The 12,684-nt window shown below is 25.9% G+C and overlaps 1 protein-coding gene across 1 annotated transcript in view; it reads right to left on the bottom strand.

The window, feature by feature from the left end:
- LOC145841388 (WD repeat-containing protein 90-like) overlaps positions 1-12,684 on the bottom strand; it is a 46,527-nt gene that overhangs the window by 6,687 nt on the left and 27,156 nt on the right. The window contains exons 25-32 of the mRNA XM_082948749.1: positions 11,698-11,837; positions 11,506-11,626; positions 10,447-10,545; positions 6,012-6,132; positions 5,185-5,411; positions 3,418-3,543; positions 2,697-2,807; positions 595-696 (exon numbers count right to left, since the gene is read on the bottom strand). Coding sequence (XP_082804875.1) covers positions 595-696; positions 2,697-2,807; positions 3,418-3,543; positions 5,185-5,411; positions 6,012-6,132; positions 10,447-10,545; positions 11,506-11,626; positions 11,698-11,837 — 1,047 coding nt within the window. The remainder of the gene's footprint in view (positions 1-594; positions 697-2,696; positions 2,808-3,417; positions 3,544-5,184; positions 5,412-6,011; positions 6,133-10,446; positions 10,546-11,505; positions 11,627-11,697; positions 11,838-12,684) is intronic.

Genomic DNA, 12,684 nt, shown 5'->3' with positions numbered 1-12,684 from the left:
AAAAAAAATTAAAAATATTAAAAAAATACCGATTAAGTGTAAAGGTTAGGGGTAACAGTTAAAGTAAAAGTTAGATAAAAAGAAAAAAAATAATAATAAAAGAAAAAAATAATAAACTTCAAAAAAACCAAAAAAAAATATTAAACGATAAAAAAACACAGATCAATGGTAAGGTTTGGGGTAACAGTGATATTTAAAAGTATATAATAATAAAGTTAAATATATAAACAATAATAACAAAGTACCAAAAAGGAAAAAGTTACCGACTAAGGGTAAGGGGTAACAGTAAGTTTACAAATAAACAAAAAATAAATGAATCAAGTAAAAATAATGACCCTAAAAGTTTGAACAAGTAATAAATATGACACCAGAAAAATTTTGATTAAGTAAAAATAATGACCCCGGGGTCATTTATTTTACTTAATCCCATTTACTAGTATATAAATACATTTTTTGTAAGGGTTTATATTATTTCGCTAACATTTCAGAAATACATAACTATAAGTAGTTATAGTTTATTCGCAAAATTCAAAGGTTTTAATTCTTAATAATAAAATTACTACAAACAAAAGCTTAATAAAGAATTCAAAAAACCTTGTTCATATCATAAATCTGCAAAAATCCGTCACTTAAACCAACAGCAACCAAATGGTTTTTAGTCGAAAACTTTAAACAAGAACACTTGGCCCCGTTTACCTGTAATAAAGTATTGATTTATGAACCTGTATAAGAATTTAAAATCCATTGAGAATCTGTAAAAACAATTTCGCAGCATTTAAGTTTTAGCATACATTATAAGTAAAATATTGTGATTACTTTAACTACTACACTAACATATCTAGATCGAAAATATTGTTTATATTCTTGAAATAAGTTAGTTTAAATATAAAGACTATTTGACTAAGTATTTAATTAAAATAAAGCTAACGATATTTCTTCATGAAAACTTCGTAAAACGATATTATTAATTAAATATATTAAGCGTCAGTTTTTAATAATGTTTTATTTATATGTACATATATTTTTCTCGAAATGAAAACTTTTTTTTTAAACTTTATTTACCATTACATGTTTTAGGAGTATACATACTTTAGTTTTTATATTTAAGGAGATTTTTTTGGTAAGCATGTTTATAAAACACGATGTGATTATAATTAACAACTTAAGTTTAAATTGACAACTTATTGAATCATGTTAACTTGGAAAGCACAAAGTTTTTTTAAATTATAATTACGTAAAACAATAAATTAGTACTAATATTTTTTTTTAATAAACTAATAACAATTAAAAATGCAGTCTATTATTAAAAATAAACTGATTAACTAATAAAAAACCTTTTTTTTTTGAGAAAATTTTCACTATAATTTCTTCTAAACAGTCTTATAATGTTTAGAATATAAGTTAAAGTTTTTATTAATACGAGATTCTAAGAAAACAGTTAATTGAAAAACAACATTCATAAAGATAAGTACTTACTCAGTTTCAATAAAAAATTGAGTATGACCTACTTTAGCTACGTAGAGCTTCGTGACCAAAATAGCAAAGTGACACAAAATAATTATATTTTTAATTGATAAAGAAAGTTTGATTACTTTAAAGTATTTTTACTTATATAAATTTACCGACATCCAAAAACTAATATGAAGCTAGTGCACGATATCGAACTACTATAATGATCAACTAATTTTATCAAATAAATCAATAATAAATGAGTGATTTTTATTATTTATAAAACAAGATGTAGATGATTTATTACTGATAAAATGGGTTTCGCTAGTTATATATATGTGTAAATGTGAAAAAACAACGTTCATACCATCAGCCAGAAACAGAAAACTTATACGACCACTGGAAAACCCATAAAAAGTTAAAGAAACTGTTATAAAATACTCTCATGATCTTTTGGAAAACGGAGATTTGGATAGCAAAAAATAATAAAATCTCTTGACAATTATTTGATTGAATAGATCACTCGAATGCAATCTAATTCGGAAGAATAATGTGCTGTTTTTCGCTTACTTCGTTATAAAGACGAAAAAATAATTATACAAAAAGACCACCTTTATCTTTTTTGTTGCTTATAATTTTTTTTGTAACAGTAACGCTAATTTCTTTTATGTATTTTGTGCGGAAGGTTTTAAACGATGTCTCAGAACTTTAAAAGGGAAAAGTAGATGAAAAATTTGTGAAATTATTTTATTTTGTGGCATATACTTAAAAGTTTGTCTTTTGTCTAGATAATAATGTGGTGACTGGATACTATGTACCGATTGATGACTCTTTTAAGTGATACTTATCTGAATGAAATGCTTTTCTATTGTAATGCTTCAAAAAATTAGTTTAATTGGCTTGAATTTTTAATAATTACTTCACAAACTGTTATTTCAGAAATATTCTTTCTGCTTCCATTTATATTTTATGCTGTAATTTTAAGTCAAATTTAAACTTTAGATGTGTTAAAAAAGATATTTCGTCAATAGAGTGCACGTTGTTTATTTATTAAGAATTTAGAATAAATTTTTAAAGTAGACAATTAACTAAAAACACAAACATATAAAGGTATATTGCCTTAATGTAATTTCAACATGTTAGGCGCGTTAGAACATCAAATTGAGGTCATCATACACCTTAGTATCATAAACTTAGTATAGCTACATATAAGATAAGATAATTTCAACTAGGTTAGAAAAAAAAACCTGAAACTTTGCTGCAAGTTGAAAATCATTAGTTGACCAGATACAAATAAGACCTGCATCACAACAGGTAGCCAAATATTTACCATCATAAGAAAAATCTACTCCATTTATCTGTTGTAATGCATCATTGTATTCAAAACTTTTTATAAAAAGTTTTTTTAATAAAAAAATTGAAACTGATTAAACTACTTAAGGTATTATAATATTATAAGAATAAAGAACTTTTTATGAGTTTCATAACTTCAAAAACAACTTAAATTATTATTATTTCAAAGTAAGTAAAATTATTTCATTTAATAAAACTTATTTTTAATAAACAATTTTTTTTTATTAAAAATTAAAGTTACAAAAACACGTAAATAAAACATTAGAATAAAAGTTATAACGAATAAATGTACTTTATAAACTTATACTATGAAACAGTTTTCTTCCATTAAATTTTTATCTAAACACGAATTTACGTATTGCATTTAACTAGATTTTTATCATCTATGTTTGTAAAAAAATTTAAAAATTTTAGATTGTAGAAACCAACGATACTTTTTAACAATATTTTTCAGAGTTCGAAAATTTTTTTTTAATCTTGTTTGTGCTAGTATAAATTAAACGAAAAGCATGTTAATATCAAAATATCTAATGTTAAAGTGTTATTTTTATCATTTTATGCAAAAACTTATGCTGCCAGTAATCAATGGGTTTTCAACAGAAAGTAAAAACTTACAGTTTTTTCATGGCTTGTTACGAGTGATGTCAGCGACCGTTCGACCCAGTCTACGTGATAAACACCTCCTGAATGTGTTCCTATTATTCCTTGATCGAGCTCTTGGGCAAAAGAAGACGATGTAACCTGATTAATGATTTATAGTATATAGCACAAGTTTATATGGGTTGTTACGGTAAAACAAGGTAATAAGCATGCTTCTAATAAATTAAATATTTTTAATAAATCAAGTAAGTAGTACTAGATTTTTGGTAAAGTTTTATCTTTATTTTTTTTTAATCTAATTAGCTTCACAGGTAAGTTCTGTCACTAAGGTAAAAACTACTGAGGAAATTAAGCTTTAACGTAATCATTAACAAGCTTTTCTAAAAGTTTTAAAATTATTGGTATTTTTTACTAAATACTTGGTATAAAGTTTTCAAGGATACAAGACAATTTGAATTCGTAAAAAAATTTTAAAAGGGCCACAGCTCAAAAAATAATACATGTTTGAGAAAAAAAAATGCAGTTGTAGGTCTAAATCAGGGGTAGGCAGCCTTATGTGACTCGCGGACCAATTTTTTAGAAAAAATTGCTCGCGGGCCGCACTATTTAGAAAAAACTTTTGAGGGCCGCATTAAGCTAAAAAAATCTAGTAATCAGTATAAAAATATTAATTAAGATCAAAAATATAACAAATTAAGCAACATTAGACCATTGATGAAGAGTATTTATTGAATTATAAGTCTAAATGCAAATTTTTATCACAAAAATTATAATTTTTCTAAAATGTATATTTTTGGCTGAAAAGGAGCTCACAGGCCGCTTGAGGGCCGCAGTTCGCCGACCCCTGGTCTAATTGAAAGATTATGGTAGTAAGATAAAATTAAGAAAAGAAAAGATTTTTTAAAAGAGAATTTTCAAAATTACTTAAAATTATTATATTATAAAACGTATTTAAGCAATATCACGAAAAACACTTTGAAATGTGCAAAAAAAAAATTGTTTGTAGGTATTAGTTAGACATAGAACCGCTTTTTATTTACTTTTAATAATTTTTAAGTTGTGGCTCTTTAAATTTTTTTCTAAATATTTGAACGTCCGAATTAGAATAGTCGTGCACCCACTTTTCAAGTAGCAAACGAATAGGTAAAAACATTAAATTAATTACTTTAAATACTTTTTAGAATCCTTGATCCTTTTCTCAAACGAAACTTATTTATACGTAACTGTTTAATTTAAACAATTCATTATATTAACTTTTATTACTCTGATTACTTTCTTGTTTTTTTTATGATTAACTATTCTACACTTTAAAATACTTATTATTCTAAGTAAAATTTATATTTCTTGATCTTCATAGCTCCGTTGAAAGTGTTAACCCGTTAACACATAGAAATATGTGTTAGTGTAATAAAGAAAGAACACTGTTTAAATTTATTATCATTATTATTACATATTCCAGTGAACTTGTTTTGCTAGGATCTTTATTAGCAAACGCTTAAATTTACATTTTGAATATTTTTTCATATTTTAATTATTTTGGTGTACGTCTCTAATAAAAGTTAGTCGAAATGTACTGGACTAAAAAAAACTTTTTAAGATATGTTAAGTTTACAGGTTTTAAAAGATATTTTTTAGGTATTCACTTTTTATATAAAGACAGCAGTAAAGAACTGTTCATGACCTTCTACTTCTATTTACATGTTAATATTACTTTAGCTTTTTAATAACACATTAAAAAAGACACAGCAGTGTAAAAAAATATTGCTTGCTAAGCAGACTTACATGTTCGGCTACATAAATTAGTTTGCAATCCAACGGATCTTGAGTATACTTTGTTCCAGCAAACAGTCTCTTAATATTCCACAATCGCAAATTGTTTTCACAGCCGCCAACAAATAACTTGTCAGAAAAAGAATCCAAACAACAAATTTCCATTTCACTCGCAAACCAATGCATAATGCAGGTGTTTGTATTTGTTTCCCACATTGAAACTCGTCCATCAACGCTACCTGTAGTTTAGTTAAAAACCAAAGCTCTAATAACTGTTTTATAACTTTTGATTTAGCCATTTGATTAAATCCTTAATTTATGTAATAAAAGGTAAATTTTATACATGCATTATATGTTTTAAACTACCTTATTAACCAATTTAGGTCAACTCTGAATTACCTAAACTCTTAATATAATATTTTATTTTAATATTTCTCACTAAAAACGTATCTACATAAAAACATGGGTAAACTTTATTTTGTTTTTAAAACTTTGATTTGCTTACATTCTTAATTCTTAAACAATGTATTTACTCGAAAATTTTTTACGACAAATTATCAAAATAAAGTAGTAATAAGAAGAATCTTGTATAATCACATAGTAACGTTTACAATATTTTTTATAAGCGAAATATTTTTTTTAATTATACTTATTTAAGTTGAAACCTAAAATAAAAAGCATATGCATAATATGTTTTTTCATTAAACTTAGAAAGAAACTCGTTTTTACTTTTTACTTTAACATTTTTACAACTCAGTAGCAACTAATTAATATAGAAAGTTTTTATTTCACTTGATTTAAAAACATACGTTTGATTTTTGTACATATGAAAAACTTACCAACAAAAAATAAATGTCTTTCAGAGTGGAAACATACGCTTGTAAACACGTTTGTTTGTGATGTATTCGAATTCTTTCTCAAAACGTTAGGAATACTTGCAACGTTCATTTTAAGCATATCCTGAGTAAATCAAAACAAATTGGTAAAAGTAAAAATATTTTATTATGAATAAACTAAATAAAAATATAACGTGTTTAAAATACAACATGCAGACACATGGTTGCAAGAGAATGAAAAAAATACTGACCATAGAAAAAATTTACTAAACTCTTTAAGTATTAGTTATATTATTTTTTTTTTATAAATGAAGCTCTTTTCTCAATTTATTTCTGTTTTTTACTTACAAACTATTATTTATACAGTTTAAATTTTTTTTGTTGCCATACCATAGAAAATCTCAAGACTTTATCAAAGATGTATACGCGCTTTTTACTTTGACACTAACTCATACTTTACAAAAAAAAATTTGCATGTTTTGATAAAAACTTATCGAAAGACAACGAAATAAAATATTCCTGTTAAAAATTTAACTTAAATAGTTTTTAAACTTTAGTTTAGGTAATAAGCTATTTAACACGATTCACAATAAATTCTTTAAAGTTTTCTTTTTGTGGAAACATTTTAGAAAATAGTTTAGATTTTAACACTTGAATTAGAAAAATAGTTGTAAATAACAAAATGACGACACCAATTAATATCAGGTGAAGAACATGGAATAATTTTAAAATAAGACTTTAAAGAACTTAAAAAATACTACACACAAAAAGTTTAATTGCCAATCTTTTTAACACTACTTTTGTGCTGTACATCTGCTAAAAAGCGTAATCAACTTAAAGTTAATATGAAACTTATGTTTTCATCTGTTTTAGTACCTTTAAATTATTCTAAATGCCAAAACAACATAACTAATTCTATATGTTCCTTATCATCATATAACCAAACTTGGTAGCAATTTTAACTATGGTGGCAAGTGATACTAAATTTTTTATATATAATAATAAATGTAAATTTTATGATATTTATTTAAATAAACAAATTTAAATTTGCTTTATGTAAAAGTAGTTACAATAAAATAACAAATGTACATAAAAATATCAAAATAAATATAAAAAATCTAAGAAATAACCTGAATCTTAAAAAAGATAAAAACGCCACTAACAATATAACTAAAGCTGCAAACTTGGTTTAATCCAATATAGTTAAAAATGTAACAAGTAGAAATAATGAGTAGAAATATGTAATTAAAAAAATAAGACATAGAGTTCAATCACAACTACTAAAATTATTTTCTTAATCTGCGAAAGTTGTAGTAGTTTATATTGTTCTATTTAGAATTTAGAAGTTTTAATTCTCGAAACTTGAAAAGTTTGAAATTTAATAAGGTAATTTAAAATGTCATTACTTGAATTGTCGGAATTTGAAATGTTAAATAAATATAGCATATAAAAATAGTTTTAAATAAATATTTATTTGAAAACTAATATACTTATTGTAGCAGTAATTTTACAAATGTATTAAATCCAGTTTACGTAATTACAGTTAGTTAAATTCAGTTCAACACCCTTCAGGTATTTGTGTCCTAAATTGTGGTCTAGTGTTACAGAAAATTTTTAAAACATAAAAAAAGATCAATTTAGATACAATTACAAAAAATTCTTGTTGAGCCAGTAAACTGAGTAAGTTTAAAATGCTCTAATTGTTAAACTTTGTTATATACAGATATTGCACAATTGTTTTTAGTTTTTATTGTCATCTGCATATTTCAATATACGTATGGTCAGTTTTGTGTGTGTTTGTACTAATTTATGAATAGCTAGTTTTGGTCTTTTGATAAGGAAAAATAACTTATATGGGTATGCATGATTGTTTATTTGGTGTTTTCTAGTTTGTTAGCTGTATATATAGATTTTTCCCCTCACTTGCTTTAGACTATATTTTATTCTACCTATACGAGCTTCAGAAACTTCGAATTTTCTTAACAGTTTTTTTTTTGGGTAACATTACAATAAAATAGTAGTTTAGGTTTTAAGATAGTTATTAAACGCTAATGTAGTTATTATAATAATAGTTTAATGTGCTTTTTCAACAACTGATTGTGAGTTCATTCTGGTGACAGTGATCACATGGTTGGATTGTTGATGTGATTTTTTGTTGTAGTGCCAGTGAATCTTTACACGGGGAATTGAGCTTTATGATTTTCCCACACTTTGTGGATTTTAGTGTTGAGATTTTAGCCTTGTGAGTGTTCTCCAAATGGCGTGTCGACAAAGGTTTGTTATGTTTCAAAGATAGTATTTGTTTATTTTGTTTTTAAATAATCAAAAGTTAAGTACTAAAGGAGCAGGTAAAATTACATACGATGTAATACACTCGCTTTTCACCAGAAAGTTTTATCTTGCAAAGGGTAGAGTTTAAGACTGATTTTTTTTGATGATAAAAAAAAAATATAATAAATAAAAACTAATTTTATTTAGTATAACTATACCGTATAAATTTCACTATCAAATAATATAAATAAAAATCTAAAGATATAATTCTTTTATTAGTTGTATGTAAATATATTACAAAATTTCTGTATGTTTCTAGTAGTGATATACCGGATCCAAGATCCGGTTCTGGCCATTTTTTGCTTGGATTCAGATCTGGCCGAAAACTAGTTTTAAAAAAAGATCTGGATCCAGTTAGTTTGGAAAGAATTTTCTTTCTGCGATCAGCTTTTTCAGTTTTTCCCGAAAATATTTTTACAGCTGATGAATGAAAACTTGTCAGCTTCCTTAATGAACTGATTGTACCTTTTTACATAGTAAAGCAGTAAAGTAGTAAAAACAACGCATTGCTACCAAGTGTAATCCCGTATGCAGCAGTACTAAAAAAGTTTTTCTATCATAAAGCTAATAGTCCACACGGTCAAATTAGTTCTACAACCTAAGCAATCGGCAGAAAACATAGAAGAGGCTTTTGAAGAAGGTTTAATACTACTAATAACAGCACACGAATAAACCTCTTTGATAACGACTTGTTTTTACTCATAAAATCTGTCGATCAACGGTATCGACTTAACTTTCTTCCTTCTAATCCCAAACAGAAGGTTGTAAGGCTACTGAAATCAGAAGTAAAAAATCATAGTTGTCGTGAGACTGTTCAAAGTAGTCAAGTTCCTCTAGTACCGCCTTATAAACCCAAAGGTCAACTACCTAAAAATGTTGTTCCCAAAAAATTGTTGTTGTTCTATTCTACAGTTAGATCGGTAAAAAGTGCAAACACTCACGAAAGTGAGCAACAAGATTCAGTTGACCAAGAAATTGAGACGGAAAATAAGTTTTTCTTTGGCTGAAGAAAATTTATCTGCTGAAGAAGTTAAAGAAGCTGAAGTTTGTCTTGGTGGAACTCAAAGAAAAAATACACACATCTTGCCAGGTTTGCAAGCAAAAAGGTGTCTTTCGGTACCACTATCTTCTGTTTATTCCGAAAGGTTATTTTCAGAAGCTGGTAACTTGTACGAACAAAAGCGAAATCGATTGCTTCCAAAAACCGTCAAAAAACTTTTATTTCTTCATCACAACTTGAAAAAACAAGAATAGTTTTTTTTTGTAACTTAATGGCGTTGATATGAGTAAATGTCATTTACTAAATTACTTAGTTTTATATATATAAACAGTTGCTACAGAAATTATTGTTCATCTTGGAGTTCGAACTTTTATAAAATAAAGTATAAAAGTATACTTAATATAAAAATAACAAAAATAAAGTTCATTATTTTTTTTAAGCATTGTAACATTTAATTTATTTTTCTTTTACATCATACAAGGTACAAAATTCAAGTTTAGTCGTATAAGTAGCTTGAAGTTTAACATTTAAAACTGAGATTTCATATACATAGATTTTTTTTACAACGTTCTTTTTCCTAGTATACAAACAAAATATTTAGACAATAACATTGTGTTTTTTAAGAAAGTATTTATATTAACCAATTTTTATTAATTAATGGTAATATATCAATAAATTTTATAAGTTTGTTTTCTACTGAAACTACATAAAATCTAAAACATTTAGGATCCGGATCCGGCCAGATCTTGAATTGAAAAACAGGTCAGGAACAACATCCGGCCGGATCTTAATTTGAAAAAAATATATCCGGATCCGGTAGATTACTAGTTTTTAATTACAGTAACTATAACTTTCAAAATTAAAAAAACTTACTTAGTATAAACAGCCTTTATAGCTTTACTTTTATTATCACTACAAAGAGTATACTTATTTTTAGGAAAAAAGAAAAAAACTAAGGAATTTTTTAATCTATTTAGAGTTAAGTAAAACAAGCAGTAAAAAAATAACGAAAAAGTTCAATTCAGAAAAGTCTAGCGTCTTGCAAAAATTCAAATATAAACTAGAACACAAAATAGTTAAAATATTTAATGATAATATTTAAATAACCTTGTTTTTTTCAACGGAAGAATCTACGAACCAAAATATTATCGAAGAATGGTCACCAACAGTAAGAAATTTATTAGTTGTACTTTTGTTCCAGCATGTCTATAAAATAAAAACTATATTTTATAAAAAACTTAAAATACACTGATAAAGACTAAAAACTACTTAACAAAAAAAATGAGTACAAAATTATAGATTTCATAAAAATTACATATTTCTAAACATTTAGATAACTTTGTTTTAAAATTAAAAATTTCATAAGTTATAAATACGTTTAGGTTATTCCCCCTTAGAAAAAACACAGCTTAGATAGAATTATAACTGTATATACTTTATCAAAGAAAACATTGGCGAAAGTCGCCGTGAGACAAGCCCAAGTTAACATAAGGTTTGAGCATACCAATTCAATCATCAAACCACAAGCCTTCGGTAGTGCTAGTTAGTGGTTAGACTCATCAGACGTCCTGGTTAGGACTCATCAGTCAGTCACAACCGAAAAACTTGCTGTCATCAATCTACAGACGGTTTATACATGCTTAGATCAATACTTTCGTTGATCGTATTCAATACGAGCGTAGCAGCTGTCTTGCCTAGTAGACAATGTATTGAACGTTGCACAGTAAAAGACAATGTTGGCGTCACTGATCAATACCAGAAAACGGTTGCTCCATGCTTGCGTGTATAAACCGTTTCTATATTTATGGCTGCAAGTTTCTCGGTTGTGACTAACTGATGAGTCCAAACCAGGAAGAAACCGGTCTCAGTCTAGCAAAGGCTTGTGATTAGATGATCGAATTGGTATGTTCATATCCTTATGTATAGTGTCCTTATTAATCTAATTAAAATGAAAAGATATCTTTAAAACTTTAACAGTTATAGTCTTAAAATTTGTCAGTAAACACAAGTTCAAGCTGAAAAAAATATATAATGTAAAATAAAGGCAAAAACAACAAGATTAACGTTTCTATATCATTGAATCAAGAGTTATTTTTACTTTTTAAACATATAAGTGCTAGTTAGACTAGTTAAGTATATCTGTCATAATAACTTAACACACTACACCTGTATAATAATAGGAGACACTGAAGCATTTGCAAGAAGTATAGGTTGACAAAGATTACCGTTATAAGTAGTATAAATTGAAACACTTGTCTGATCATAACCGCCTATCACTAAAAGAAATCTAACAAAAAATTATTAGCGTATTAAATATCTTAATACAGTAAACCTTACAAAATTCAATAAAAAACGAACTGATCATCTGGTGACACTTTTAAACTAAGAATTTCATCGTCATTAGTTTCAATGCTGGTCAGGGCCTTTAAAGGATTTATACTCCAAAAAGTCATTTTTGCTGAAACGAGTTGATTTTTACCTGACGCAGTAACCAATACCTGTTTTTATTTTGCATCAGTTGTTGATATTCAAATTCTTTATTTTAACTAATAGCCAAATTTGAAACAAAACTATATAAACGTTCGGAAATAACAACAATATCATGGGTATAAAGTCTTTAAATTGTTAAAAAATTAAAATGGCTAATAATTTGTTTTAACTAAGTAAAGAAAACATACACATAAAGTAAAATTTTAGAAACCTACATTAATGCAGTAAATTTTAAAATTTTAAAACTTATTAAGATCAAATAAAGGTTCACTTTATTATTTACAATTTATATTTTATAGAACTTTATGTTATCTATAGAAACTTTTAAAGGCTTAAAAAATTTAAAACCACTTTTTAGATATAAATGATTAAAGTTAGTAAGCTTATCTCTCTTATGTCATTAAGGTAGGTGCAAACTAAAATAGCGAATAAATTGTATTTACCAAAAACATATCTTATTGATTTTTTTTTTTAACACTATTTATGCTTTTTAATATTTTAAAAATTTAGTTTTAGAAATAATATATACTAAATAAAAAAAATTTCCTAAAAATTTTAGGTTTTCAGCTCAAAAAAATAAAAAAAGGAGATAGTTCTATAGTGAAATCTTAAATTTTCGAGATAAATGACGATGAAAAAATTGCGGTCCATATGTTTTTATCGTAGAGATTTTATAAAATTATTATATCTCAAATTTTTATATTCTATTAAAACCGACTTATAGTTTATAGTTATTGACTTTTATAAGATATGGAATAAAACTAAATTTGTCAAAGGACAGTTAAATTATAAAGTCTAATTTTAAGTGTTAAAATTTAAAAGTTATAATAAATATAAGCAAGAAGTATTTAAAAA

Source organism: Thalia democratica, chromosome 7 (assembly GCF_965202585.1).
Source record: "Thalia democratica chromosome 7, ktThaDemo2.hap1.1, whole genome shotgun sequence".
Taxonomy (NCBI): domain Eukaryota; kingdom Metazoa; phylum Chordata; class Thaliacea; order Salpida; family Salpidae; genus Thalia; species Thalia democratica.
This window is presented reverse-complemented; position numbering and strand designations above follow the sequence as displayed.